The sequence below is a fragment of the Eimeria maxima genome, genomic scaffold (genome assembly GCF_000499605.1).
Source record: "Eimeria maxima Weybridge genomic scaffold, Emw_scaff58, whole genome shotgun sequence".
In the NCBI taxonomy this organism is placed as follows: domain Eukaryota; phylum Apicomplexa; class Conoidasida; order Eucoccidiorida; family Eimeriidae; genus Eimeria; species Eimeria maxima.
Window position 1 is genome coordinate 40,318 of NW_013566615.1, and position 21,530 is coordinate 61,847.

General features: G+C 49.9%; 5 protein-coding genes across 5 annotated transcripts; 2 read left to right on the forward strand and 3 right to left on the reverse strand.

Annotated features, from left to right (window-relative positions):
- Window positions 1-565: 565 nt before the first annotated feature.
- EMWEY_00009010 (phosphatidylethanolamine-binding protein, putative) lies at window positions 566-3,438 on the reverse strand (the record flags this gene model as incomplete). Its single annotated transcript, XM_013482298.1, has 7 exons — window positions 566-690; window positions 961-1,016; window positions 1,240-1,268; window positions 1,890-2,116; window positions 2,332-2,414; window positions 2,600-2,751; window positions 3,070-3,438. The coding sequence occupies 7 exons, from the start codon at window positions 3,436-3,438 to the stop codon at window positions 566-568; spliced, it is 1,041 nt and encodes a 346-aa protein (XP_013337752.1).
- A 1,153-nt stretch (window positions 3,439-4,591) lies between these two features.
- Window positions 4,592-7,036, forward strand: EMWEY_00009020 (endonuclease III-like protein 1, putative; the record flags this gene model as incomplete). Its single annotated transcript, XM_013482299.1, has 8 exons — window positions 4,592-5,254; window positions 5,351-5,413; window positions 5,609-5,735; window positions 5,932-6,071; window positions 6,315-6,373; window positions 6,486-6,551; window positions 6,686-6,758; window positions 6,947-7,036. The coding sequence occupies 8 exons, from the start codon at window positions 4,592-4,594 to the stop codon at window positions 7,034-7,036; spliced, it is 1,281 nt and encodes a 426-aa protein (XP_013337753.1).
- A 218-nt stretch (window positions 7,037-7,254) lies between these two features.
- Window positions 7,255-12,339, reverse strand: EMWEY_00009030 (RNA polymerase Rpb3/Rpb11 dimerisation domain-containing protein, putative; the record flags this gene model as incomplete). The annotated part of the gene is made up of 11 exons (XM_013482300.1): window positions 7,255-7,395; window positions 7,587-7,898; window positions 8,139-8,293; window positions 8,541-8,719; window positions 8,986-9,208; window positions 9,652-9,709; window positions 9,833-10,233; window positions 10,429-10,504; window positions 10,710-10,973; window positions 11,183-11,298; window positions 11,700-12,339. The coding sequence occupies 11 exons, from the start codon at window positions 12,337-12,339 to the stop codon at window positions 7,255-7,257; spliced, it is 2,565 nt and encodes an 854-aa protein (XP_013337754.1).
- A 902-nt stretch (window positions 12,340-13,241) lies between these two features.
- On the forward strand, window positions 13,242-19,130 carry EMWEY_00009040 (hypothetical protein, conserved; the record flags this gene model as incomplete). The annotated part of the gene is made up of 11 exons (XM_013482301.1): window positions 13,242-13,394; window positions 13,507-14,068; window positions 14,257-14,363; window positions 14,580-14,686; window positions 14,820-15,280; window positions 15,412-16,132; window positions 16,469-16,496; window positions 16,666-17,772; window positions 18,046-18,213; window positions 18,536-18,688; window positions 19,065-19,130. The coding sequence occupies 11 exons, from the start codon at window positions 13,242-13,244 to the stop codon at window positions 19,128-19,130; spliced, it is 3,633 nt and encodes a 1,210-aa protein (XP_013337755.1).
- A 198-nt stretch (window positions 19,131-19,328) lies between these two features.
- Window positions 19,329-21,230, reverse strand: EMWEY_00009050 (hypothetical protein, conserved; the record flags this gene model as incomplete). Its single annotated transcript, XM_013482302.1, has 1 exon — window positions 19,329-21,230. The coding sequence occupies one exon, from the start codon at window positions 21,228-21,230 to the stop codon at window positions 19,329-19,331; it is 1,902 nt and encodes a 633-aa protein (XP_013337756.1).
- Window positions 21,231-21,530: the final 300 nt, after the last annotated feature.

Here is a 21,530-nt window from a genome sequence, read left to right on the forward strand (position 1 = left end):
CTTCTGAAGCTGCAGCAACAGCAGCAACAGCAGCAGCAGCAGCAGAAATAGCAGCAACAATAACAACACGGACGGAGCAATCCAACAGATTAGGGGAGATGGGGAAGTCCTAGGCCGATGAGGGTTTAGGGTTTAGGATTTAGGGTTTGGCGTACATTAAAACCCTCGCCGTTTCTCACGTCATACAAAACAAAAACAAAACGCTTGCTGCTGCAAAGCCTGCTGCTGTTCCTGCTGCTGCTGCTGCTGTTGCTGTTGCTGCTGCTGATGCTGCTTCTGCAGCAGGTCTTGCTGCTGCTTGCTAGTGATGAGAGGTGCCTAGAGAGCTCGCCATAGGACGCGCAGCTGGCTGCATATGCTGCTGCATCTGCTGCTGCATCTGCTGCTACTGCTGCTACAGCAACAGCAGCAAACAGGGCAGCAGCAAGCAGCAGCCGCCGCGGGAGTCGCAGCAGCAGCTCTTGCTGCCGAAACGGCGCCGTCTGCAGCTGCATCTGCCGCTGCTGCTGCATCTGCTGCTGCTGCTGCTGTTGCCGCTGTGGCTGTTACTGTCCCAGTTGCTGTATTACTGCTGCTTCTGCTGCTGTTGCTGCTGCTGCTGCTGCTGCAGGAGCAACACCTGCAGCTGCTGCTTTCGAGACAGCGCTCGCTGCAGTCGTCGGCGTTCGACTAGGGTAGTGACCACATGTCCTAAACCCTAAACCCTAAACCCTAAATATGAAACCCTAAACCCTAAATACTAAATACCATCCTTCGAAGTAAACCCTAAACCCTCAATCAGTCATATTTACCCTGACCCGTTGAGTTCGTTGTCTCTAGAGCTGTCGGCAGCCGACTAAACCCTAAACCCTAGACCCTAAATATTAATCCCAAATCCTAAACCCTAAATCCTAAACCCTAATTTATTGTGTATTCCTATTAAAGTTAATGTAAACCCCGAATTAATAACAAAACCCTCACGGAGGTCTGCCTTGGGGCTGGTGCTCGCGAGACCCGTTGACTCAACTCCGTAAAACCTAAACCCTAAACCCTAAACCCTAAACACCAAATGCAGCATCATCAGTTACACTCTCCGAGACGAATAAGTGATATTCTTCTCATCTTAAACGCTAGGACCCTAAACCCTAAACCCTAAACCCTAAACACTAATCGGGGGGTCCTATAGCGTCAGCCACGAACCCTAAACAACAAACCCTAAACACTACAGTCACTAAACACCTAAAACCCTCAATCCTATACCTCAACTGCAATATGTAACAGCTCAAACCCTAGGCAACCCTAAACCCTAAACCCTAAAAGGACATGGAGTACCCGTGCCTGCCGCAGCAAATCCTCTCTCGACCCCGTTCCCAACTAGGGTTTATGGATTAGGGTTTACAGCTGGCATGGAGTGACCTTCTAGGGTTTAGGGCTTGGGGGAAGGGGGGAGGGGGGGGGTCCGCAAGTACCTGTTAGTCATAATCCTCACACCGTAAAGTACTATTAAACCTAAACCCTAAACCCTAAAAGCGAACATAGAAGAAGCAAACTGCTTCGCAGTCTATTACCTACCTGTACAAATCAGTAGGTGTGTAACTGCAGCAACAGCAGCACTTGCTGCTGCTGCTGCTGCTGCTGCTGCACGTGCTGCAGCAGCTGTTCCAAGCAAAGTTAGCACTGTGGTTCGTGTGAAACCCTAAACCCCAATTTAGGGTTTAGGGTTTATAAGAGGCACGTGTATCTAGCATCACCTGCCAGACCGAGCCGGTACAAACTAGCCCAAACCCTAGCGACCTGTTTAGGGTTTAGGGTTTATTAGGGTTTAGGGTTTAGGCTTGAGCTTGAGCTGTAAACCACTGAACCCCCGCTAGCTGCAACTTATTTGCTGCAGCAAAATCCATTGCTCGTACAATTCCTCCCCATCTTCCTCTGCTGCTGTTGCCTGGTAGCTGCTGCAGCAGCAAACGCTGCTCCTCCTGCTGCTGCTGCTCCTGCTGACGCTTCTCCTGCTGCTGCTGTTGCCCATTGTGCCCATGCTGCTTCTGCTGCTGCTGATCATCTAGAGAAGCAACAAACAGCAGCAAGACGTAACGGTGGAGGCCGGTGCCCTTAGGAGGCGTAGGAGGTCTGTACGGGACTGAGGACAAACCCTAAACCCTAAACCCTAAAACCCTAAACCCTAAACCCTCACGAATAAACCCTAAAGCCTAAACCATCACCCTGAACCCTCGCGAACAAACCCTAAGCCTTACGTAAAACCCGGTAAAACCTTGAACTGCCAAACCCTAATCCCTAACTCCCAAATCCTAAACCCTAAATAAGAAACACAAACCCTAAACCCTAAACCCTTACGTGGACTGTCCGAGCTTGCATCGAAGCGATTTGTTGAGCTGATGGCCACCCAATGTGCCCATTCACGATATACAGGATCGTCACTGCAGCACAAACCCTAAACCCTAAACCCTTGATCCTAACACTGAGGGGATGCAGCTCTAACCCTTTAGTTCCAAACCCTACAGCGTCAACATAAATTCGGGTCGAAATCCATAGACACCTATAAACCCTAAACCCTAATTCCCAAACCCTAAACCCTAATTCCCAAACCCTAAACCCTAATCACCTTGAAGGGGCATCAGGGTCTGTCAAAGCAAGAACAAATCTTGTATTTGTTGAGGGTTTAGAGGAAATTAATACAACAGGAGGGTTTTGTGTCTGGTGTACAGCCACCTCCGAACCCCAACCAGCTGTATGGCCATCAAACGAAACCTTTAGCTGCAGAAAAGCACAAACCCTAAACCCTAAACCCTAAACCGTATATTATATTCAATAAAAAGATGTCCTGCCTCTCCTTAATACAAACCCTAAACACTAAACAGCAAAACCCTAAGTAATAAACCATAAACGCCAAACCCTAAACCCTAAACCCCAATCACATGCGCTGCATATTCAGGCACGGACCCTTTACGCCACACCCAAACCCCTAAACTCTCGACACGATATACAGAAGCAGCAGCAGCAACAGCAGCAGCAACAGCAACGGCAACAGCAGCAGCAGCAAACCTGTAGATGGAGGGTTTTGCACTCCCTAACTGTGATAACATCGGGCACAATTCGCGACCTCTCCAACGCCGCACAATCAACTTTTGGCTGCTGCTGCTGCTGCTGCTGCTGCTGCTGCTCCTGCGGTTGCTGCTGCTGCTGCTGCTCCTGGGGTTGCTGCTTCTGCTGGTCAGGTTGCTGTAGTTGTTGCTGATTTTCTGGCTGCTGCTGCGGTTGCTGCTGAGGTTGTTCCTGCTGCTGCTGACCTTGCGGCTGCTGCTGCGGTTCCTGCTGCAGCTGCTGCTGTGGCTGCTGTTGTGACTGTGGCTGCTGCTGCTGCTCATCAGCGAAGGCACATGAAACAATGCAGAGTGCTGCTGCTGCTGCAAGCAGCAGCGGGTGGCGCCAAAGCGGACGCATTGCGCCTTCTAGGGTTTAGGGTTTAGGGTTTAGGGTTTGAGCCGGAAGAGGCTCTAGATTGCAATGGTGCGCAGCAGCTACCTGCGAAGGTGCTTCTGCACACACACACAAATAAACAAATAAACAATAAACCCTAAACCCTCAACCGTAAACCCTAAATGCTGCCTGGGAACGCAACTCCCAGGATAGAAGACACCCTGTGCCGACGCCCTGGTGAATCGCTCAAGGGATTAGGGTTTAGGGTTTAGGGTTCAAGGGTTGTCTCCACGGACTCAATAAACCACTAATGAACAGGAAGAACTAAATCAAATTATAATTAAACTGAATCATCTGCTGCTGCAGCAGCAGGAGCAGCAGGAGCAGGAGCAGCAGGAGCAACAGCAGCAGCAGCTAGCGACTGTCGCCGCGATTGATCTCGGGCCCCACATACCCTTAACCTAACTACCTGACTCTAAACCCTAAACCCTAAACCCTAAACCCTTAATCGAAAACATTAGACCATAAACCCTATACCCTGTCGCTTTCCATCTCCCACCGATGGCATCTAGACACATCGGTAGATTTAAACCCTAAACCGTAAACCCTAAACCCTAAGCCCTAAACCCTAAACCCTAGGTCTTCGTCCCCTAGCCCTAAACCCTCAGGCGCAATTAAATCGTCCTTTAGCTTTTTCTGACGAACTTTGCAGAGTTGCTGCTAAAGACATAGGAGGCCCCAAGCAGCAGCAGCAAGAACAACAACAACGACAGCAGCAGCAGCAGCACAACAACAGCAGCAGCAGCAACAGAAACAGCAACAAATCAGCACCAGCGGCAGCATCACTGAAGCGTTGCATCTGTTGCTGTTGCTGCGCGTTCTCCAGCGATTGCTGCAGCAGCAGCAGCTGTTGTTGCTGCTGCTGCTGCTGTTGGGGGGTGTTACTGGCGTGCGTCTAGGGCCTCTTCGAGAATCTGCTGCTGCAGCGGCAGCAGCAGCTGTTGCTGCTGCTGCTGCATGCAGGACAGCAGCATTTCTCGGTGGGCAGGTGCAACCGCCCTGTGGCCCCAGAGGGTTCTTCAGCAGCGGCAGCAGCAATAGCAGCAGCAGCAGCAGCAGCAGGATGCAGCCGCAGCTTGACAGCTTTGATGCCTTTTCCTTCGGTGCTTCACAGCCAATGCCTCCGAGGGGGCGTAAACGGCAAACCCCGTGCAGCAGCAGCAGCAGCAGCAGCAGCAATGGCAGCAGCAGCAATGACGCCAGCAGCAGCAGCGACAAAAAGAGCAACAGAAGCAGCAGTGTCCAACCTATTAGGGTAGAAGTAAAAAGAGAAAAAACGCATGTGAAGGAAGAGCAGCAGCAGCAGCAGCAGCAGCCGCAGCCGCAGTTGCTGCAGCAGCAGCTGCTGCTGCAGCAGCAACAGCAGGAGCGAGACCTGAGAGCGAAACGGCGAAGCAGTTCAGGTCCACTGCAGCAGCAGCAAAGCAAAGCAACAGTAGCAGCAGCAGCAGCAAAGGGCTGCAAGTCGGAACCAAAGGTAAAAGAAGAAGAGGCAGCAGCAAAAATAGCATCAACACCTGCAGCAGCAGCAGACGCAGCAGCAGCAGCAGGCGCAGCAGCAGCAGACACCAAGTCCAGCGACTCGGAGGAAGAGACCCAACTTGTGCCTATTGGAAAACCAAAGGGCCGCAACCGCAGCAACGGCAGCAGCAGCAGCAACAAGAGCAGTAGCAGCAGCAGCAGCAGCAGCAACAGCACCAGCTGCAGCACAGGACCAACAAAACCTCCGCCTGCAAACTTCGACAAAGTATGGGAGGCAATCTGCAAGATGCGAGAAAAGGTAAACCCTAAACCCTAAACCCTAAACGCCAAACCCTAAACCCTAAACGCCAAACCCTAAACCCTAAACCCTAGGGTTTGCAGTGTTGTGCTGCAGCGAGACGCACCTGTTGACTCAATGGGCGTAGAGGCACAAACAGGGAAAGACGAGAAAGAAAGAGTGAGAACCCTAAACCCTAAACCCTAAACCCTAGAAGGAAGCCAACTCATACAGCGTCCCTTTTAGTGGATTTGTTCGTTATGTCCAAACCCTTTAGGGTTTAGGGTTTATGTGTGCAACTTTTTGCAGTATGAGTGGCAGTGATGTTATCTATCCTATGACCTAGGGTTTAGGGTTTAGGGTTTATGTATTCAGAGGTTTGCTGTATTAGTAGCAGTTATGTTATCTAGCCAAACAAAGGATGAACAAACGCATGCATGCGTAGAGAGGCTAAGAAGTAACGGATTGCTAAACCCTCATGCTCTTGCTGCATGCGATACTGGTAAACCCTAAACCCTAAACCCTAAACCCTGAAACCATCCTTGTGTCTAAACCCTAAAAGAGCAACAGGCCCCTTGTAAACCCTAGAACAAGCACCGATTAAAGTTGAATGCGAAACCCTAAACCCTCCATACTCCGGTGGCTGCTGTGTTTGTAGGGTTTAGGGTTTAGGGTTTAGGGTTTGGATATGTGTGCAGAAAAGTTACGGGGTTTATTATTTGGTGTGGGGTTTCATAACAATAAGACAACCTTCCTTAAGGCAGCAGCAGAAACCCTAATCGCTAAACATGGAGGAGAGGTACCCCAAACCCTCGAGGATTTAATGGAGTTAAAAGGAGTAGGAAGAAAAATGGCGAATATAGTTATGCATGCTGTACGTAAACCCTATATAAACCCTATATATACCCTAACCCATATAAACCCTAGAAAGGCATGACGTGTTGTATTTACACACCCCGATACCCTAAACCCGCAAACGTACAGACTGACGCAGAGACTAGAGGGAATGTGCTCTCTAGAAACAAGGTTTTAGGGTTTAGGGTTTAGGGTTTAGCCTAGGGTTTAGGGTTTGACTTCGCAGGCTTGGAATTCTTTCCATGGTATTGCAGTGGACGTGCACGTACACCGCATCAGTAACAGGTAAACCCTAGCAAACCCTAATTCCTCTGTAAACCCTAAACCCTAGTTGCTTAGCGGTTGCAGCATACGCGTGCTGTAGGACTAAGGGTTTAGGGTTTAGGGTTTGTTGCAGACTTGGATGGGCCAAGACGAAAACGCCACAAGAAACAGAAATTGCCCTTGAAGACTGTATTCCACGGTGCGGCAAACCCTAAACCCTAAACCCTAAACCCTAAAGCGTACTTGCAGCTGGACTAGGCCGAGTGCTTGGATCAGACTCTTCCCTGCTCCTGTCGCTGAGGGTTTAGAGTTTAGTGTTTAGGGTCTGCTCAGGCAACACTGGGAAGATGTTAATCTTTTGCTTGTTGGCTTCGGGCAGCAAATCTGCAAACCTGTAAACCCTGCGGTAAACCCTAAACCCTAAACACTAAACCTTAGCGTTTACATAAACCCTAAACCCTATGCGCACTATTTACTGCCATAAACCCTGCCACTACTGGCCGGCATTCAGAAGGGTCTTGCTAGGATTTAGGGTTTAGTAATTAGGGTTTAGTGTTTAATAATTAGGGTTTAGGGTTTGGTGTTTGTTTGCAGTGTGCTGTCTGCCTTGCGCGGCAGTATTGCCCTGTTGGTCGCAAACTTCGTGTTCCTCGTATCTCCCCTGAAGAAGAGCCTAAACCCTAAACCCTAAACCCTAAACCCTCTTAACCCTACGGGGTGAACAAAAAGTGTTTTTGAGCCGTTTGTTTTGTCGCTTGGCTTCTTGTCGGCTCACAGCCGTAAACCCTAAACCCTAATTTGGTAGGGTTTAGGGTTTGTAGGCTGTAGGGTCACCAAACAAGTGGGAATCTTTTACAAAACCCTAAACCCTTTTTACTGCTAATTGCCCAAGGGTTTAGGGTTTAGTCAGGGGCTAGTTCCCTATCAAAGCGGTGCTCCAGCAGCTGCTGCAGCAAAGTTGCTGCTCCAACAGTAACCCCAGGGATACGCAGCAGCTGCTGCATTGAGTAAAGGCTGACATCTCCCAGTGTACGTACTTCGCACTGCAGCAGCAAAAGCAGCAGCAGCAGGAGAGCAGCAGCATAAGGAAAGGCAGCATGCATAGAGGCAACACTGCAGCAGTAGTAGATGCTGCAGCAGCTACCAACGAAGCAGCGATACAATACACCGTAGAAGCACCGCTAGTGCAGCAGCAACAGCAGCAGCAGCAGCAACAGCAGCAGAAGTAGCTTACCTCATGGAGACCCTTTAGAGCCTGTGGAGGCAAACCTAAATCCTCCAGCAGCACATCATCAGGGTTGCCTCCTGCCTGTTCTTGCTGCTGCTGCTGCACCTGTTGCTGCAGCTGCTGCAGTTGCTGCATCAGCTGCTGCTCTTGCGTCTGTTCTTCCTTCTGCTCTTGCTGTTGCTCTCCCTGCTGCTCCTGTTGATGCTCCTGCTGCTCGTGTTGCTGGCCAGCTTCCTGCTGCTGGTCTTGCTGCTGCTCGGGCTGCTGCTGCTGCTGCAGTTGTTGCCGCAGCCAGGCTTCAGGGAGCAGTTCAGGAGGCTGGCAAAGAAAAGGGCATTAGGGTGTACGAAGGTTTACTAGGGTTTAGAAGGGTTTAGGGTTTAGAGTTTAGGATACATGTGGGGGTTTAGGGTTTAGGATATATGTGGTGTAGGGTTTAGGCTTTCTGAGGGTTTATGAGGGTTTGTTTTCGGGCAATCAACGCTTTAGGGTTTATGAGGGTTTAAAGTAGGGTTTGCAAGGAAGCTAGGGTTTGTGAGGGTTTGGATTAGGGTTTACCGGAGGAGCAGTCATAGGAAACGAGGGTTTAGATTCCTCATCAGGGCTTGCAGGCAACAGTTGACCTCGGGGCCCCAAGATATAGAGAGGGGGCCCCCCCTTTATTTCTTGTTGTCTTTCTTCTTCTCGGTGTTTAGATATTTTCTCCCAACCCTCTGCACATAAACCCTAAACCCTAGGGGGGGTGGATGGGAGTAGATCGCACTCTAGGGTTTAGGGTTTATAATTGGTGTTTGGTCGTGTTTAGGGTTTCTGCGAGGGCTTATAATAATCAGGGTTTACGATTAGGGTTTATATTGTTGTGTATATGCAGCTTGGTGTATACCGACCGTGAGACTGCAGGGTTTGGTGGGTTTGAAATTAGGGTTTAGGGTTTAGGGTTTATATGAGGGTTTATAATACCTTTAAGCATCCTTTCTTCTTCCTCATAATTATTATTTTCTTCTAATTGTCTTTTTGCTGCCTTTGTTGCTTCTTCTATCTCTAATAATGCATGCAGCAACACCTCCTTGGGGGTATTCTTAGGAGAAGACCAAATCTCTACTACTAGTTGCTCCTTAGGATCAGGACACTCCATACGCCTGCACACAAACCCTAAACCCTAAACCCTAAACCCTCACGCACAGGTGGCATGGCTGCACAGAAAGGGAAAAACAACAAAGAGTGACGACCACCAAACCCTAGACCCTTTTCACGACGGAGGCCTAAACCCTAAACCCCTGTTAACAGTAAAACCCCTGTAAACCCAAACCCCCAACACAATATGGCTACTTAACCCTAATACAAAACCCCACAAGCAGAAAGGGATACGGTCTATAGGCTTAAGGGTTTAGGGTTTAGGGTTTACTCGTGACACCAACGCGTGCCCATGAGCTTGTGGACAGCAATACGCATTCTATGGCAGGGGCTGAAGCAGCAGCTGGTTGGGTACATCTCCAGCTCCTGCTGCTGCTGCATTTGCTGCTGCTGCACTTGCTGCTGCTGCTGCTGCTGCTGTTTGACAGGAGGGGGCGATAAGTGTTTGCGTTTGAATAGGCGGTAGGTAAACCCTTCCTCTTCACGGTAGAGGCCTGCAGCACGAGCATAAACGCTAAACCCTAAACCCTAAACTTTAGCTCTAAACCCTAATTAGGTGTTTCTCCTATTTAAAACCCTAAGCGCTTGTCAGTTGTACGAAGACGCGGCAGGCATGCAGGGTCCGCGGCAGTTGAGGGTTTAGGGTTTAGTGCTAATGGTTGTTTTCCCTTATGTAAGGGTTTAGGGGCATCGTAGGGTTTAGTGTTTCTGGGATGTATTGTTTCCTAGGGTTTAGGATTTGTAGGGTTTGTAGGGTTTAGGGTTTACCATCAAGATCAGCAAGCCATAGCCCTCTATTCCATTCAACTTGGAAATCGAAGCAAACCCTAGCATTAGGGTTTAGGGTACAAATATAATGTTCTTTATTATAACATTTAAGGAAAGAAGGAAAAGATAAATGTCCTCCTAATAATTTTAGTGGTCCTTTTGCTCTTACTCTTATTCGTGTACGTAGGAAGGGAATAGACGAACGTAACGCCAACTGTACACAAACCCTAAACCCTAAACCCTAGATAATACATTCCAAGTCGTAAACCCTAAACCCCAGGAACTGAGTAACCAATAAAAAGCTACTCTGTAGAGTTCTATTAGGGTTTAGGGTTTAGGGTTTGGCTTACCCCTTTAAGATTAAGAGCAAGCTCTATAAGATCCTCCCTCATCCCTGGTACAGAATGTGCCCCTTGATACCTGCCGCATCGGGTCCTCTCCGGTGCTGCTGCTTCTGCTGCCGCTGCTGCTGCTGCTGCTGTTTCCTTTGGTGCTGCAGCAGCCTGTAGAGCAGCAATTGCTTCTCTTCTTTCAGCTATTCCATGATGCTCCTTCCTGCTGCTGCTGCCACCCTCCCCTCCAGCAGCAGCAGCAGCAGCGGCAGCATCATGAGTATCTGGATGGTGCAGATACACCCCAGTTACTGCATGCCCAGGACCACGATGTAAGGCAAAACTTTTTATTAATGAGCCTAATGTCCATCCTCCTCCTAATGGCAATGGGCCTATATATAATTTTTGATAGTATTCACCTATACACAAACCCTAAACCCTAAACCCTAAACCCTAGTATATAAACCCTAACCCATAGTACATAAACCCTAGTAGTTAAAATAGTGCAACTCAAACACTCATAAACACTAAACCCCAGTTACCGCTGCAGAGCGGCAATCCCCCTCAGCAAACGCTCTAGGGTTTAGGGTTTAGGGTTTAGGGTTTGGAGGTACCCGTCTGGGGAACAATGGTGAGGTTTGTTGCTTCTGTCACTTGCAGAGTAAATGTAGGGTCCCAAGAAGGCCAATCCTGCAGCAGCAGCAGCAGCAGCAGCAGCAGCAACAGAAGTAGCAGCAGTAGCAGCAACAACAATGAGGTGCATAAGCAGCAGAGAACCTGACACCACCAACAAAAGCAAGAGCAAGTTCAGCAACAACAGCAGCAGCAACAGCAGCAGCAACAGCAACAGCAACAGCAACAGCAGCAGCAGCAACAGCAGCAGCAGCAGCATTACCTCGAAGATACGGGCATCTCCATATCCAAGACCAAGACGATCTCTTTCTGGTTCCCAATCTCCTCGTAGCTGAATAGGAGGAAATATTCCTTCATCTTTCTTGCTGCTGCTGCTGCTGTCGCTGCTGCTGCTGTCGCTGCTGCCGTCGCTGCTGCTGCTGTCGCTGCTGCTGCTGCTGGGCTCGGGAATGTTATAAATTGCAGGGTCTAAGACAGTTTGGTTAAATAACTCCATATATAGAGGATAATGACGCCAATCCGATGACTGCAAACACCAAACCCTAAACCCTAAACCCTAAACCCTAATTAGCAGTATTGTGCAGACCTCGCGTGCTAAATAAAAGCGTCAAATTTGAGGGTTTAGGGTTAATTGCCATCAGCCCAACTGCATCTTAGGTTTTATCCATGTGGAGTAGCTACATGCTAGCACCTATTGTATGGTCTAGGGTTTAGGGTTTAGGGTTTAGGGTTTACAATACAACGAGTCTCGCTCCAATACTTTAATGGTAGACGAGGAAGTGGTGGTTCTTCAAGAGGTCTTATAGTACGAATATTAGGAACTGTTGGTATACCGAAATCCTCCCAGCACCCTATACATAAACCCTAAACCCTAAACCCTAAACCCTAATAAACCCTAGTAAACCCTAATAAACCCTAATTAGTGTTTAATGGATAGATACTTATTCTCCTACATAGTGATTCATCTATCGTATAACAGACTAAAACTCTGCCGATGGTTTGGCTAACCCCTAGACTTTAGGGTTTAGGGTTTAGGGTTTATGAGGGTTTAGGGTTTATGAGGGTTTAGGGTTTATGAGGGTTTAGGGTTTACCTCGATTAGCAAGATGCCAATTACGGAAATGTGTTAAGGGTTTATTGGATGTAAATCCGTACTTATTTAACACTAATAATTCATCATTTGTTATTTGTTGGTGTAAATTAGGGTTTGGTCTTGGCTCCTCCATATACTCAAACCCTAATGGATTCAAACCACGACGATATAATGTTGTAGACAATTTCTCGCTGCTGCTGCTGCTGCTGCTGCTGCTGCTGTTGTCGTTGCTGCTGCTGTTGTCGTTGCTGCTGCTGCTGCTGTCGTTAATGCTGCTGGTGGTGTCGTTGTTGCTGCTGGTGTCGTTGCTGATGCTGCTGCTGCTGCTGGTGGGAGGGGGAGGGGGAGTGGTAGCAGCGCTACCTTTACTGCCCCGGACTCCCCGTTTGCTGCTGCTGCTGCTGCTGCTGCTGCTGCGGGAAGATCTGCTGGAGGCTGTGCGGGCATTCTTGCTGCTGCTGCTGCTCTTGCTGCTTTTTCTGCTGCTGCTCTTGCTGTTGCTGCTTCTTGTATCTGTAGTATCCCCTGTGTCACTTGCTGAGGCATATTGACGGAAGTATATTGGCCTTTGCTGCTGTCGTGCTGCTTCTGCTGCTGTTGTTGTTGTTGCTGCTGCTGCTGAGTGTGGCGACAGCAGAAAAGCGGGAGACTTAGACTTTACTGCTGCTGCTGCTGCTGAATTCTGCTTCCATGACAGTGACCAGCTGCTGCGGCTGCTGCTGCCCAGCAGCAGCTCGCCATTGCAGCAGCAGCAGCAGCAGCAGAAGTAAAAGAATGCTGCTGCCCCTTTGAGCCGCATTCCCCCAAACCCTAAACCCCAAACCCTAGACGCTTTGCTCCATATCACATTGGAGAGCTAGGGTTTAGGGTTTAGGGTATTATGCGGTAGACATCATCCATAGCAGGCGCACCGCCCGCTAGGGAGCTCAGCCCTACGGTTTAGGGTTTAGGGTTTAGGATTTAGGGCTTGGGGATTGGTGTTATCTTGCGTAGAGAAAGTCTAGAAGTACACCAGGGGGGTTAGGGTTTAGGGTTTAGGGTTTAGGGTTTAGGGTCTTAGGGAACTGCCGACCAAGGGTTTGGGCTTAGTAGAGGGGAGCAGCAGGAAGAAACTTAATATGCAGATATTAAGAACATAAATTGTAGTATTTAGGGTTTAGGATTTGTAGTGTTTAGGGTTTAGAGTTTAGGGTCTAGGGTCTAGGGTCTAGGGTAGGTCCTGGCTCGAGACTTGTCGGCGGTGAGGCCCTCAGGGGCCCCGCAGCAGCAGCAGCAGCAGCTGCTGCTGCTGCAGTTGTTGCTGCTGTGGCATAAACAGCAACTAGGAGTTATAACTTTTTCTTCTTTAATAAACTTTAGCTGCTAAACCCTAAACCCTAAACCCTAATTTGCATGCATTTGTCCATTAGTTTTCCTCGAAGGTTGCTGCTGCTCCAGATGCATGCATCTCCGCTGTGGGGCCGTGCTGCTGTTGCTGCTGCTGCTGTCCCTGCTGCTGCAGTTAAGAGATCCTTTGCTGCAGCAAGCATATTGTGACTGCTCTCCTCTGTAGAGGCGTCTTCTAACGCAAGCAGCAGCAGCAGCAGCAGCAGCAGCGGGATCAGCTGCGGCAGCAGCACATCTGCTGCTGCTGCTGCATAGCGAAACTTTACAGGAGCAGCAGCAACAGCAGCAGCATAATACAGGGTTTAGTGCCTGAAGATGGCAGGAGGCAAAGGCAAGCGTGCTGCTGCTGCTGGCAGCAGCAGCAGCAGCAGCAGCAGCGCGAATCCATTTGATGTTATGAGCAATAAACAACCAAAGAGGAAGATTTTAGGTCTTAAAGTAAAAGGAGCAGAGAGGGACCTCACTAAGGTAAACCCTAAACCCTAAACCCTAAACCCTAATTTTCTTTGGATTCCTTTATTGGGACACTTTGCCGTGTAGTTCAGGGTTTAGGGTTTAGGGTTTGATTGCTTGTGTGCAGACTGTTACATTCGTGGATCCAAACAAGAGCAGCAGCAGCAGCAGCAGCAGCAGCGGCATTCGCGATGAGCGTCTGTACCGTGGTGACGGCAGCAGCAGCAGCAGCAGGTCAGCAGGAGTAGCAGCAGCAGCAGCAGCAACAGCAAAGCGTACACAGGGAAGCAATCGTGCAGCAGCAATAGCAGCAGCAGATGCAGAGGAGTTAATGTTTGCTCGTTTAGTGTTGCTTCGTCAGCAGCAGCAGCGTCTGCTGCGGCAGCAGCAGCAGCAGCAGCAGAAGCAGCGCAAAAGGAAGAAAAAATCTTTTGTCTTAGAAGACGAAGAAGGAGAAGAAAATATATATGATGATGAATTAGGGGATGGAGCTGAGGATACACCTGAATCTGCTGCTGCTGCTGCAGCAGCAGCAGAAGGAGGTACAGCAGCAGCAGCAAGAGATTTAGATCTGCTGCTGCATAAAGGGAAACCAATTGCAGAGATGGGGGACGAAGAACTTCGTGCTTCTGCTGCTGCTCTTGTTATGCAGAAACAGGCAGCAGAAGAAGATACAGGAGAACAACAAAGTAAACCCTAAACCCTAAACCCTAAACCCTTATTAGGGTTTCATCTATATACTTTACACCGGCCTCGTCTTAGCAGTCCCACCATAGCCTATAAGCGAGCTATGATCTAGGGTCTAGGATCCACCGTTTAGGGTTTAGGGTTTTGGGGGTTTAGGGTTTAGGGTTTAGGGTTTAGGGTTTGTGTACAGTGTTGGAGGGGGATTTATTTTTTTCTGGTGGTTCTTCTGACGCCCCTAAAAGTCGTAGAGAAATTCTTAAAGAAATTATTTCTAAGAGTAAAGAGGCTAAGGCACAGGTAAACCCTAAACCCTAATTCCTAAACCCTAATTCCTAAACCCTAATTCAGAAACCCTAATTTCTAAACCCTAGCTTTAGTGGGCGGCGAGCAGGTAGATATGAGCTTAGCCGCAAACCCTAAACCCTCTCTAAATCGAAATTTGCTGGGGTTTCTTGAGGGCACCGTTTTCTAGTGATTAGGGTTTAGGGTTTAGGGTTTGATTGATTGCTGCAGCACGCACGAGAAGCAGAAGAGCAGCAGCAGCTGCTGCAGCAACTCGAGCTGCAGTTTGCTGCAGTAAGAGAAGTCTTACCTTACGCTAAAACCAAGGACAAAGGACCGTAAGTGTTTAGGGTTTAGGGTTTAGGGTTTAGGGTCTGGGGTTTAGAGTTCGGGGTTTAGGGTTAGCTAGAAGTGATGCAGAAGTAGGGTTTAGGGTTTAGGGTTTAGGGTTTAGTGTTTACGGCGTTTCAGGAGTCTTGAGGACCTGCTGAAAAAGTACTCAAAGGAGGGGGGGAGTAAGGAGGACGAGTCAAGCAAGGAGCAGCAGCAGCAGCAGCAGCAGCAGCAGCAGCAGCAGGAAGAGAAGCCGTCGCTATTTGGTTTTCTTAAGAAGAGCAGCAGCAGCAGCAGCAGCAGCAGCAGCAAGGCCCCTTTGCTGCTTCTAGACAACGACGACAGCAGCAGCAGCAGCGATGCAGCAGCAGGATCTGCTACAAAGCCAGCATCATCATCTAGAGCAGCAGCAGCAATGGAAGCAGCAGCAGCAGCAGCAGCAGAATATGATAGAGCAGCAGCAATACTACGATTTGTTCCTCGTGTTGCAGCAGGAGAGAAATTATTAACAGAAGAAGAATTAAAAGAAAGAGCAAGAAAGAAGTTAATTAATCAGCAAAAGAAGCAGCAGATGCTGCTGCAGCAAGAAGAAAAACAAGGTAATATATATAATAATTAGGGTTTAGGGTTTAGGGTTTAGGGTTTAAATGCTACAGACGCGAAAAAAAATGGCCGATTTAGGGTCTAGGGTTTAGGGTTTAGGGTTTAGGGTTTGGGGTTTACTGTGCAGAAGAGGAAGAGATGATGAAAGACGAAGAAGGGTTTTGGGGTAACACAGAAGAGACTGCTGCTCCTAGCGGCAGCAACAGCAGCAGCAGCAGCAGCAGCGGCAGCGAGAGTGGCAGCGACAGCAGCAGCGGCAGCAGCAGCAGCGGCGAGGAGGAAGAAGAGGAAGAAGAAGAAGATGAGGAATTGAAGGAGTTGCTGCAGCACGAAGAGGACTCAGAAGAAGAAACAGAAGAAGCAGCAGCAGCAGCAGCAGTCGAAGCAGCAGCAGCAGCAGCAAAAGGAGAGGATGATGAAGAAGAAGGAGAAGAAGAAGGAGAAGAAGAAGAAGGAGAAGAAGAAGAAGGAGAAGAAGAGGGAGAAGAAGACGAGGAAGGAGAAGAAGGAGAAGAAGCAGCAGCAGCAGCAGACAAAGCAGCAGACAAAGCAGCAGCAGCTGCTGCTGCTGCAGGTGGTGCATCGGGGGCCGACAGCGGTGGCGCTGCAGCTGCTGCTCGTTCATCATCAGCAGCAGCAGCAGCTGCTGCTGCTGCTGCTGTTGCTGCAGAGCTTGACAGTGACGAGGAGGAACTATCGCTGCAGCAGCAGCAGCAGCGGCTGCTGCTGCTGAATGAGCAGCACGAGCTGCTGCTGCCTTATAAACCCTCCTTCCCTAAGAAAGCTGAGGATACACCCCAATTATTTAATGAGTGGCAACCCTCATCACAAGCTAAACTCCTACACCGGTAAACCCTAAACCCTAAACCCTCGTATAAACCCTAAACCCTAATATAAACCCTAACCCCGCGTGTAAACCCTAAACCCTAATAAACACTTTTTATCTCGGGCTAAGACATAAACCCTAGAAAGAGGAAGTTTACGTATATATTAAGTGGACCCTAAACCCTTCATGTTATAAACCCTAAACCCTCGTATAAACCCTAAACCCTAATTTAATTAAAGCCCCAAACCCCAATCTATTTGCATGCAGTTATATAATTCTATACCCAATGGAGGAAGCAAAGAACAGCAGCAAGATGGTGATGCTGCTGGAGGGTTTGCTGCTGCATCTCGTGCTGCAGTGCCGCAGCAATATCCGTAACGGAACAGGTAAACCCTAAACCCTAAACCCTAACCCCTAATTGTATACCCTACAAACCCTAATTTTCAGCCCCGAATCCAATAGAATTATATATGAATAAAACCCTAAACCCTAAACCCTAATTGTTTCTTGTTATGTGTAGGCTCGTCTTTCTTCGAGCTATGGCGTCACCTGCAGCCACCGATGCTGCAGCTGCTGCAGCACTCAGCAGCAGCAGCAGCAGCAGAACGTTTCTTTAAGCCTTTGCTGCTGCATATGGCTGGGCGTATTGCACCAGGAGATGAGGAGCTGCAGCAGCAGCTGCGCATCTATCTAGATGCTGCTGCTGCTGCTGCTGCACCTGCTGCAGCAGTAAAACCAGTACCTGAGGATGCTGATACTGACACGCTGTTGCAGCTGCTGCTGCAGCAGGTACCGCAGCAACTGCAGCAGGAGTTAGCAGCAAAACAAACAGACTTGAGGTGTATCCTCACCTCAACAGATCTTGCTGTGCTGCAGTTGCTGTTTTGCTGCTCGTCGCTGCAGCAGCAGAGGCAGCAAAGCTTGCTGCAGTTAGCATTCCTTATACTGGATACAGCAGCAGGAGCAGCAGCAGCAGTGCAGCATGCAGATGTGCAGCCTGTTTGCCCTCCCCGCGTACGTCATCTGCTGCGGCGTATAGAGAAGGTGCAGCAGCAGCATAAACTGCAGCCGCAACAGCAGCAGATGCTGCAGCAGAAGCAGCAGCAGCTGCAACAGAAGCTCACTCTTCCTCCGCTGCCCCTGACCCGTGCTGGCGTTGCAGCAGCAGCAGCAGCAGCAGAAGCAACACACGGTCAGATGCTGCAGCAGGAAGCGCAACCAATTAGTGGCAAAAGAGAAACATACGCTGCTATGCCTCCTCCGCTTGCTGCTGCTGCTGCACCGCTTGCTGCGCAGCTGCTGCTGCTGCTGCGACGTGCAGCTGCTGCAGCAACACCGCAGGACGGCTGTTACTTCCCCACCTCCTTCGCATTAGCAGCAGCGCTGCTACACACAGCAGCGCGCCAGCTGCTGCTGGTAGGCAAGCAGCAGCAAGAGCAGCAGCAAGAGCAGCAGCAGCAGCAGCACGAGCAGCACTCCGCAGCAGAAATGCTGCAGCCAGAGCTTGAAGAGCCCGTATTGCGCATCCTGGAGCAGCAACAGCTGCAGCAGCAGCAACAGCAGCAGCAGAAGCAGCAGCAGCAGCTGACGGCGAAGTGGCAGGGTTGGGCAAACTTTGGCTTCTCTGTGGCAGCGACGACCTTCGCCATGTTCCAAAATCTCGTAAACCCTAAACCCTAAACCCCAATTCAAAACCCTAAACCCTAATTCGAAACCCTAAACCCCAATTCGAAGCTCTAAACCCTAAATTTAGACAGTAAACACCAATAAGTAATAACATCGAGTAGTAAACCCTCAGGAACAAAATGAGGGTTTAAGGTTTGGGGTTTGTTGTTGGTGTGCCTGCTGCAGCGGCTGCAAACCACCAGCGCCTACATACCAGCGATGCAGCAGCTGCTGCCTGCACTCCCGCTGGTGCATGCGCTGTTGCTGCAGGCTGCTGCTGTTGCACCAGCAGCAGCAAGAGCAGCAGCAGCAGCACCGGCAGCAGCACCACCTGCTGAAGGTGAGGCAGATGAAGATGAGGAAGAAGAAATGACAACTGCAGCAGCAGCAGCTGCTGCACCAGAAGCAGCAGCAGCAGCTGCTGCTGCTGCAGCAACGGTAGGGGGGCGTTCCTGCTGCTGCTTCCTGCTGCAGCTGCGCTGCCTCTGGCGCTCCGCTCTTGAATCAACAGAAGAAACATTAAAACCCCTCAGTTTGCTGCAGCACCAGCAGAAGGTAAACCCTAAACCCTAAACCCTTATTCCGTTCCTCTCTATGAGCAAATCCTAAACCCTAAACCCTCATTGTGTTCTTCTCTATGAGCAAACCCTAAACCCTAGGAACGGTGCAGTGGCAGCAAACTGGTGTTTACAACCGAGCAACTCTTTTCTACGGGCGATTTAGGGTTTAGGGTTTAGGGTTTAGGGTTTGTGTGTTGCAGATAGGACTACAGCTACTGACACCGCGGTACTATGATATAAAAACCCTCGGGGGTTTGCGCACCAACAGCAGCAATTTGCTGCAGCGGGAGTTGCTGCAGCAGCATAAGGAGAGGAGGGAATATAAACAGCAGCGTCGTAATGCAGCAGCAGCAGTACGTGCTTCTGCTGCTGCTGCTGCTGCTGCATATGCAGCAGCAACTGCAGCAAGAAAAGCAGCAGTTAATACAAACACTAATCGTATCTATAGAATCCTTGAGCAAGATAACATTGAATATAAGAAGATGAAGACAACTGGTAAACCCTAAACCCTAAACCCTAAACCCTAGCAAATCTAAAACCCTCAACACTAACAAATCTAACAAGTATAAAAACCCTAAACACTAACACATATAAAACCCTAAACCCTAACAGCTCAGGAACCCTAAACCCTAGACTGACTGAATATCCCCGAACCTCACTTATGCATGATACAGAAATAGACATTAGGGTTTAGGGTTTAGGGTTTAGGGTTTGTGTGTTTATTAACAGGAGGAGGTATGGATACTTCCTTACAACGTTATAGACCATCAAAAGACAAGAAGAAAAGAAGATTAGCAGGAAATCAAACAGATAGCTAAACCCTAAACCCTAAACCCTCCGAGGAAACAAATGATAGCAGCCGCTGCTGCGGCTGCCGCGGTTATCTGCTGTTCTGCTGCTGCTGCTGCTGCAGCAGCAGCAGAAACAATTTTATAAGATGACTAAACTGCTACGCATTGCATCTTTGTCCGCTATCTAGGGTTTAGGGTTTAGTTAGGGTTTAGGGTTTAAGGGTTTAGGTTCCCTCAGTTCATGGAGGGCTGAGTCTGGCAGATGTTTCATGGCTCGCAGTATGATGTTGCTGACTTGCTGCTGCTGCTGCTGCTGTTGTTGTTGTTGTTGCTGCTGCTGCTGCAGCAACTCGTGCTTATAGTGATTAGATCCACGTACACCCGAAAACAAATTCAGCAGCGGCTGCAGCAACTCACGACGAAACCCTGCAAGACACGCTTCCTGTTTCCGCTGCTGCTGCTGCTGCTGTTGCTGCTGCTGTTGTTGCTGCTGCTGTAGCTGCTGCTGCAGCTTCAGCATCTCCCTGTCCGCATACTCCATATATGCTAAAAGGGCTTCATAGCGGCTTGCCGCAACGCTGTTGCTGCTGCTGCTGCTGCTGCATTCGCTGCTACTACCTTTGCTGCTGCAACCTTTGCTGCTGCTGCTGTTGCTGCTGCTGCTGCTGCTGATGGGGTGCGCAGCAATGAATGCATCAGCGCGTTTTAGCCAAAGCCAAGGATTTTGTTTCAGGCTTCGGCCAATCATTACTCCGCATATGCTGCTGCTGCTGCTGCTGCTGCCGTTGTTGTTGCTGCTGTTGCTGCTGCTGCTGTTGCACTGCTGCAGCAGCCGTGATGCATCTTCTAGATTCTCTATTCCCCCATTCAACGTAAAGAAAAGACGTCGTGATGGTTGCTGCTGCGCTGCAGCCGCTGCAGCTGCAGCTGCTGCTGCTGCTGCCCTGTCATACTGCAGCGGAGGAGCCTTCCTGTTGCTGTTGCTGCTGTTGCTTCTGCTTTTGCTGCAAGACATCCCCAACATTCCCTCTCTTGCATGCAGAATGTAATGACGGGGTGCAGCAGAAGCAGCAGGTGTTGCTGCTGTTGTTGTTGCTGCTGCTGCTGTTGCTGCTGCATCGCATTGCGGCAAGAAGCTCTCAATCGAAGCAGCTTCGCCTACGATTCCTAGGCGGCACTTCACAGACACCTCAACTTGCTGCTGCTGCTGCTGCTGGTACTGCTGCTGCTGTGCTGCTGCTGCTGCTTGCATTGCTGCGCACATAGCACCAACCTTTTGCGGCTCCCGCTGCAGCAGCAAACCAAACCCTCCAGCTGCAGCACAGCTGCTGGGGCAGCCACAGTTAAGATTGAAGAGTATCTGCTGCTGCTGCTGCAGCAGCTGCTGCTCATTCGAGATAACTGCAGCAGCAAGCGTTGCTGCAGCAGCAGCAGCAGCAACATCTGCTGCAGCAAGCTGCAGCACAGTCTTTGCATCCCTTCCTGCTGCTTTAAGCTCTGCTGCTGTGTGCGGCGGCTGTAGGAGCAGCAGCTGCTGCAGCAGCATTTCTCTCTGCTCCGGATCCAAGCCCTGCTGCTGCTGCTGGTGGGGCTGCTGTAGTTGCTGCAGCAGCTGCAGCTGCTGCTGCTGCAGCACAGGAGACAGCATCTCTGTATACAGCACCAAATCCCTCGACAGCAGCCGCAGCAAATAACGAAAGTGGCGATTTGTATAATCAAAGAGAGGAGCAGCAGCAAGAGGACTCACGTCAGCAGGAATGTTGCTGCTGCTGCTGCTGCTGTTGCTGCTGTTGCTGCTCTTGCTGCTGACCCCGATGCTGTACCGTCTACTGGTGTTGGCATTGTTGCTGTAAAGGCTGCTATTGCTGCTATTGCTGCTGCGGGTGAGGCTGCTGCCGAGCCATCTTTGGACTCTGCCTGTCACATTCCTGCTGCTGCTGCTGCTGCTGCTGCTGCTGCTGCTGCTGCTGCCTCTGCAGCTAATGTTGCTGCTGGGTTGCAGGCGGCCGATGAAGGCAGCTGTGCTGTTGCCCCTGTATGGGCCTACCTTTGCTGCTGCTGCTGCTGCTGCTAGCCACAGCAGCACCACATTCAGCAGCAGCATCTGCCGCTGCTAGAGATCACCGCACCCCATTTGCTGCTGCCGCTGCTGCTGCTGCTGCTGTTGCGCTTGTCTTTGCTGGTGTTGTTGCTGTTGCTTGCTTCTGTTGTTGCTGCTGCGGTTGCCTCTCGAGTTTCTGCTGCTGCTGCCGTAGTTGCTGATGTCTGTGCTGCTGCTGCTGCTGCTGGTATGCCGATTGTTGCTGCTGCCGGTGCAGCTGCTGCAAAGCCCTAAACCCTACACCCTAAAGATGAATACTCGGCAGTGAATTGTTGATAAAAAAATATAGATGGGGATGAGGCT